We start from the raw sequence: 7,861 nt of genomic DNA, 5'->3' as shown, positions 1-7,861 counted from the left end.
CTGAAAGAGTGGTGAAACATTGGAAGAGGCTGCCCAGGGAAGTGGTTGAGTCCCCATCCCTGGAGGTATTTAAAAGACGTGTAGATGAGGCGCTTAGGGACATGGTTTAGTGGGCATGGTGGTGTTGGGTCGACGGTTGGACTCGATGATCTTAGAGGTCTTTTCCAACCTTAATGATTCTGTGATTCTATCATATAATCTAGTGTCCTTTGTAGTCGGCAGGAATCCTATAGTTGATTCTTGAACATGAAGGTTGACCAAACGTAGTCTATTTTGTAAAGAGCATGCAGGCTTTTTTGGTGTTCTTAAAAATCACTCTGTCAAGACAATAACTGTAGATTTTTGCACGGGGTCTTTCATGTAAACTGAACCGGAAACTTAATCCCTTTCAATTGCCTGCCTGAACAGAAAAGCTTCTGCAGCGTTGAGTGGTGTGCTCTGAGTATATAGGCTTTCTGAAACTCCTCCTTCACACAGTGGGAGCAGGAAATTCCTGGATTTTTTGCAGGGGTTCCGATGAAGTCCCTATACCCTCGACACTTGACATTCTCTCTGCGCTGAGCGTTGCTAGTCACATAATGTCACTGGTTGTTGCTGTCACTCTATCTCTTTTTCCATTCTCTTCATTCATCCCTTGCTGAGTGAAGCAAGCAAATATACTTATAACAATTGAAAAGGGATCATAATACCTAAATTCTGGGAAATGCATGTCAGAATTAATAATTCCTTATTTTTGTGGGACAGGGAGTCTCTAAAGATTGTGTGATCTGGAGTGTACAAACGTTTTTGTTCCCCAGCATGGTAGATTGGTCAAATCTGAAGATTTCATCCAACCTCTTAGTAATGTTTTATTCTGAATTGTACATTGCAAGCTTAATGTTTCTAAATTGCAGATTTCCCATCTTTTCATCTATATTTACATAAGAATTTGAGCCAGTATTTATATTTTTGGTTTGTTTTTGGTGGCTGTTGCAGGTAATGGCAAACACGTGCAGTGGCTACGTGGGAAGGATGGTGAGGTCTGGGTCTGGGTTATGGGAGAAGCCCCAGGTGACAAGCCGTATGAACAGATATCAGAGGAGCTAATAGCAGAGCGAGCCAGGCAACAAGCACAGAAGGAGGCAGAAGAACTATGGTGAGGATTTAAGAGTCTGAATTCAGGGTCCGCTTGGCATAATGGGAGACATGGCCTTGTAGAAAGGTGTCAGGTAATGGTGGGTAAAACTGGTAAGTATGTTTTGTGAACACTTGCTTTCACTTGTTTTGGCAAGTTTTCAGCACATGAAAAGTGTAACTTTATTTTTATTGAATACTGAAAAACAAAAACCCTCTTTCATAAAAAAAAGTGAAGCAAATGTTTTTCTTTTGGGGAATTTTGCTAAACCATTGACCAGTTTGTAAATAAATAAAAATGGAACAATCTGGTTTTGAGATTATTAAATTAGAAATGTTTGTTCTATCACACATCTGTGCCCACAATGGGGATTTGGTACATAAAATCCTTTTTGAAATTGGTTTTATTTGCATATTGCTTGTATTAATTCTTATCCCAGCAGTTCAGAAGCTGATTACACACAGTGCCATGCTGGTGTTTCCAGCAGGGCCTCTTCCAGCTTTGGGAGAGATTCAAAAGTGTTTTGATGCTTGATATTGTTGGGAAGTAGGCCACCTGCCTCCTGCACGTCCTTTTGTAGTGCAGCACTGAAAAGTGACAGCTTAAATATCAGATTATTCTATATTATTCCTTTTCATATGAGATTCTCCTTGCTTATAGTGATTACATATTTAAGCAGGGATTAAAAGCTTCAACCTGTGCTCTGCGTTCTTTTTACATTGTCAGTACTAATAAACAATCTAGTATAAGAATTTGGCAGACATTTGCATTGATATTTGAGAGACAACAAATTCCCAGTCATGCTTTGCTAGACTGACAGAAAAATCTATTTTTTCAGCCAGGGAAGGAAAAATATAGAGTATGACTCAAAGACATCCAAGAAATACTTCTCTGATTTAGAAGGTGCTATTTTAATTAGTCATTTATCAAAAATTGAAAATGTCTGCTTTCTGGATAGTTTCCTTAAATCTGATTTGTGGTAGGTCTCTTGTTAAATATGTTTTAAATCTTTCCTTGTAATTTCCATGAAGTCTTATGCTAATTATTTGTTGCAGCCAGTGAGCAAGTATTGATCCTTTTAATGTGATCAATTTAAAAAAGTAATCAGTGTCTTTAATTATTTTTGTTTTCAAATTCTTTTCTGAAGGAGACAAAAGGAGGCTGAAATTACGAAGAAATTCCGGCATGCTATGGCTCAAGAAAAAGCCAGAATAGTGGCAGAAAAATGGAAAATAGAAATAGAAGATCGGAAAGCTGCCAAATTGGAGGAGGAAAAAATTCAGGAGGAACTGAAGGTTTGCATAGAATAATTTAGCTTTTTTAATAGTGTTTTTGTATAGATTCAAAGTTCTTGTCACCTTCAGTGCATGTTTTTTAATAAGCTTTAAAACCCAGGGTTGTAATTTTTCATCCTGGAATATACAAATAACTGCATGGTGTTCACTAGAACAGCTGGGTGAGTGATGCGAAAAAATTACATATCTCATTCAAAAGTGTCAGGACAATCAAACTGGTTATTCAGCTCACACATTAACAGAATTGTTCAGTCAGCTGTGCTGAGTCAATCATACAGGGGGAAAAAATGTACAATTGCGAAACGTCTCATTTTAAGTTAGTTTGCTTGAACATATTCTGTGTATTTTCGATGAGTTGTTCACATATTTAACTTGAAAGTTCTGTCACTACTTTCTTTAAAATAATGAGGGGTGGATCCTTCTACTCAACATACGAGAAAAGTCTAGTTGGCTTTGCTGGGAGAAGTTCATTTGCCTGATTTTTATTGACCTTCATGAATTTTCTATAAGCTCGGTTATAGTATTTTAATGTTTGTTTGAAATAGTATTTTTTTTTCACATTCTCTTGTTGAAAATAACAATTTGAAAACTAAATAGGAAAAGGAGGCCTCTGTCTACCCTTTTCATGTTACTTTATAAAGATAAAAACTTGTTTAAAAAATGAGAAAAAAAAATGTAATTTGTTTAGTCTGCAAGAGAAATTATCACAGTCTTCTGAGTCTGGGATGTGCACTGTGGGACTGCACAAGATTGGTGAAGCTGGGTTTCCATGGAGAAAGCCTGTAGCAAAATACGACTCCTAGGAGATCTGCATCCAGTAACTTCCATCTACACGCCTCTCCCCTGCTGATGGCTTGCTGTGTCATTTTTCCCTTCCTGGGATGGTGATTAAAGGTGTGGAAAGTGTGGATAGATTCCCCCCCCTTGTCCCTCTGTGATAGGAGGAATGCTGAAGAACTCAGTGGTAAATTTTCGCGCTTTGATTACAAACTAGAGTCAGCAAGGCCAATCGTCTCCTGGGCTGCATCCAAAGCAGCGTGGCCAGCAGGTCGAGGGAGGGGATTCTGCCCCTCTGCTCTGCTCTGGTGAGACCCCACCTGGAGTACTGCGTCCAGCTCTGGAGCCCTCAGCATAAGACAGACACGGACCTGTTGGAGCGGGTCCAGAGGAGGGTCACAAAAATGATCAGGGGGATGGAACCCCTCTGCTGTGAAGAAAGGCTGAGAGAGTTGGGGTGGTTCAGAGCAGGGCCTGTTGCGACAGGACAAGGGGGAATGGCTTTAACCTAGAGGGGGGTAGATTTAGACTAGATGTAAGGAAGAAATGTTTTACGCTGAGGGTGGTGAAGCACTGGCCCAGGTTGCCCAGAGAGGTGGTGGATGCCCCATCCCTGGAAACATTCCAGGTCAGGCTGGACGGGGCTCTGAGCAACCTGATCTAGTTGAGGATGTCCCTGCCCAGGGCAGGGGGGTTGGACTAGATGGCCTTTAGAGGTCCCTTCCAACCCAAACTATTCTGTGATTCTATGATTCTAAGTTACTTGTCATTCTAGAAACTGTGGGACTGGGTGGTTATGTAGCACAAAGCAAGGGTGGTTCCTGTAGCCTCCTCTGCATAAAGTTGCTGATTTACCTTTGCACAATTAATCTGAATTCATAGGAGAGAACAGGGCCTTTGAAATTTGATGTCAATGGGTAATGAAACTATACCTTTCAAGTGCCTTTATTAATGTATGAATAATGAGCAGAGCAACTAATTAAACACTCTTTCCTCTGCTTTCTGGAAGGCAAAGCCCTCTTGAACAAAGGCCAATACAGGCCTGTTCACTTATATCTCTGTGGTTGATTTACAGTGCACTTGATGGGGTAAATGTCCACAAGCTCACTGTAGTTCTTCTGTTTCAGAGAGACTTTTTCAAAAAGCAGAGTGAGCAACTTGTGAGACTTTTAGTGGCCAGCAGCCATCATTTTCTCTTAAGGAAAACTAGTCTTTCAGTTGTTGAAACAATTTAAAAGGAATGGCACCAAATTCTGCTCATTTTCATATTGATGGAAAGGTAATGTCAGTGATCTGTGTTCCCGCTGTTTCTTGGGAAGTGAGGAGGTATCCTCCATCCAACTGTGTGCCTGGTAGGAGCAAGAATTGCACTGCTGTAAGTGGGATGAGAATTTGGTTCAGTTTCTACTTTGAATTTCAAATACTAACCTTTGGCCAGGATTTCTTTAGCCCTATTCATAAAGGTGCCAACATCTCTATTTTATCAAAGAAACAGAAACCTTTTTTTCCCCCATGGTTCCCCTTAAATCAAGCACTTGAAGAGAATGTTTGCAAAAATTTAAATAAATGGACCACAATTTTTAAGACAAGACCCAGCAGAAATGAACTCTTTGGCTTCAAAAATGAGTTTGGAAACAAGATATTATGCAGCGATTATTTTTTAAATGCCCCTTTATTGAGTGTGCTCCCGGCATTTGCTGTATTAATGCAACAACATAGTCTAATTACACTTCCAGCCCTGGGTCTTCAATTAGGTCTCTACTCTGAGATCTGTTAGGAGGGACTTGGACTAACATAGGGTTCCACCAGCAGAGATCCAAGTGCAGGATTGATCTCTAGTACTGTAATACCACACCTTTGCTACTCAGAAAAGCAGCTTATCTATTACTTGGTCTTGAAAGAGCAAATCTCGTACATAGTGCTGTAGAACTACTTAAAAACAGTAAAGGCGTTTCAAAGACAAGTGAATCTCACAGGCTAATACGGGGGAGTCATTAAGTTCTCTGCCCGCTGGCTTATTTAAGCTCACTTGGCTTTCCTTCTCCTTCCCATTTTACTCTTTTTATAACTACTATTGTGCAGTGGAAGAAGTACATGAAATATTTACAAGCTGAATGAGTGGAAAGGTACCCAGACAGGAAAATAGGAAAGTTATGTTTCTGGCATCTACCTCCAACAAAAAGTGAAGAGAACTAAGGTGTTGGGAAGAAGATGTATTAATGAATCTTCTCATGTATGACTGCAGTCTTTGAAATCACGAAGAAATGTACCTTTCATGAATGATTCAGGGTGTGGAATGAGATGCAGATCAGTTAGCAAGCCCACTTTAAAAGGTTTAAAATATTTAATGCATTGGTAATCATCCTTCTGTGATGATGACCAGACCGTGTTTAAAGCAGTCTCCAAACCGGGGTATGAAAAGTTCAGTCTCTGCTAATGCTTCATCCTCTTGCAGCATTTTGACTTGGGAGATTGAAACTCTGTCCTTTCTGCTGATGTGTTTAATTTCTAACCATATTTTATCACAAACACTCCTTTTTAAAACACTTTTATTCCTCTTGACCTATCATGGGACTTTAGGGCTGTCTGCGCTAGATAAATGATATCTCACATATCGAAGTGAATGATGATCCCTGTTTTCTTTTCCAACACTATTAGAAAAGTATTGCTTTCCTTGGTGTTTCTTAAGCAGAAATGCTTTTAATTTATGATGCTAGAATATAAATGTTGACTGCTCTATTTTTGCAGTTTAAGGACAGCTAGTCTGTTATGCACCTATTGCAAAGGACAAATAAGAGAGCCAATTACTATCATTAATCTTTTTGCTAATTCACAAAGGCTATGAGATCATAGGCATAATTTCCTGCTGTTATCAGTTGCTGTCATTAAGAATCTTGAACAACGTGCAGAGCTAGGGCAAATTAAAGATATGAGCATCAGCCAGCCAGGGCAGGGCGGTATCCTTCAGCTACATTTAGAAATAACAGAGATACTCTCTCAGTTGTTCTTCATGTGGTCTACATAAAGCAAGAGAATATTAACAGTAAAGTGCTGTCTGTATGACAACATCAGATACTTGCCAAATTTAATAATATAAGCACAGCTGACAGTAAAGCTAGATTGCTTCTTAAAAATTCCTTGGGAGATGAAATGTGTGTTAACCAAAAGCTGTAGGTAAACTTTCATGGGCATTGTTTTTCTTCATGCATCAAAAAATATTTAGTAGGAGTTTTAATGAGAGTAGCGCTTAAGGAGAAATAATCCTTATTCTCTTGATAGGCAGCAAGAGAATAACGGTGCATTATAATTTCCTTCCACTTTTTTGTTTTGGTTTTTTTTTGGTGCAAGTTCATGACCTTTAATTCCAGTTGGGATTGTGGTGAGTGAAGTGAGCTTTTTTAAGGTGTGGATCCAAGAGTTTCTATGTCCTGGCTGTTTCCATTCTCATCAAAGAAGACAGGTTTAGAATCAACCTTCAGAGAAGACATTAATCAGTGCTTCAGTTCAGGAAATCTCTAATAAGTACAGCTTATGCTTAATAGAGAGCACACGCTTCAGTCCTATTGACTTCGATGGGCTTTCAACACATGTCTGAGTGCTTTGCTGTGCCCCAAAGTGCTGTGGACCTGATTCTTCAGACAGTTGCTGCCAGGTGTAGAGTTTAGGAATACAGTAAAATGTCACCATCACCACTTACAGTACTGTGAGCTTCTTACGATATAGCAGTGAGCAGTCTGTCCTGATCTGAAAAAACCTCTTGTCTCCAAGTAAACATCAGGCACGTGAGCGGGCCTGTTATCTTTAAGTGCAAATAAGCTGTAAGTTCAGCTCTGTGCTTTGCTGTGCCAAGAAAACACTGAACTCTGTCCCAAGGACAGCATACGTAGAATCCAGGAATATGACAACAGCTTCTTGCTGGGGCTTGGCACCCAGCTCATTCTGAAAATGTCTCAGTTGGGTCCACTGAATCACAATTACAATAATTGAGTAATACTTCATTTTGTTTTCTTTTGTGCCACCACAGTTCAGAAATTCTTTTTTTCTATGCAGTTGTCTCTCTAACAATGTTGGAAGTGAGGCAGCTGTTAGTTTCTGTTGGGAATCAGGTCTTCAGGATTTTTCTATCCTACTTGTGAGGAACTGTGATATTAATTTTAAAAATCTTTTCCCTGGTGACATCAGTAATGATTGCGCTGCTGAAGCCACTGACGTTATTCTGGATCGCTAGTAAAAGCTAGCAAAGCTCTGATATTTTCCATGGGTAAATGGGAAAATCTGAGCCACTAATGAGGATAGTTTACATCAGGAATTCAAGCTGTGAGGAGTCCCTAAGGTCCAGAGACAAACTCTTAGTAGATTGTCACTGGGCCTATGGCAAGTTACTGTCCTGGTTTTGGCAGGGATAGAGTTAAATTCCTTCCTAGCAGCTGGCACAGTGCTGTGTTTTGGATTTAGGATGAGAACAAAATTGATAACACACCGATGTTTTAGTTGTTGCTAGGTAATGCTTACACTAGGCAAGGACTTTTTAGTTTCCCATGCTCTACTGACTGAGCAGGCTGGAGGTGCAAAAGAAGCTGGGAGGGGGCACAGCCAAACTGGCCACAGGGCCATTCCATACCATGTGCCGTCATGCTCAGAATATAAAGCTGGGGGAAGAAGGAGGAAGGGGGGG

The 7,861-nt window shown here is 40.0% G+C and overlaps 1 protein-coding gene across 1 annotated transcript in view; it reads left to right on the top strand.

The window, feature by feature from the left end:
• The window catches only part of SH2D4B (SH2 domain containing 4B), a 73,648-nt gene that overhangs the window by 16,007 nt on the left and 49,780 nt on the right, over window positions 1-7,861 (top strand). The window contains exons 2-3 of the mRNA XM_009278810.1: window positions 976-1,135; window positions 2,262-2,409. Coding sequence (XP_009277085.1) covers window positions 976-1,135; window positions 2,262-2,409 — 308 coding nt within the window. The remainder of the gene's footprint in view (window positions 1-975; window positions 1,136-2,261; window positions 2,410-7,861) is intronic.

This window comes from Aptenodytes forsteri, unplaced genomic scaffold, assembly GCF_000699145.1.
Source record: "Aptenodytes forsteri isolate BGI_AS27 unplaced genomic scaffold, ASM69914v1 Scaffold226, whole genome shotgun sequence".
Lineage (NCBI taxonomy): Eukaryota > Metazoa > Chordata > Aves > Sphenisciformes > Spheniscidae > Aptenodytes > Aptenodytes forsteri.
The sequence above is the reverse complement of the archived record's forward strand: the minus strand, read 5'-3'. Positions and strand labels throughout refer to the sequence as shown.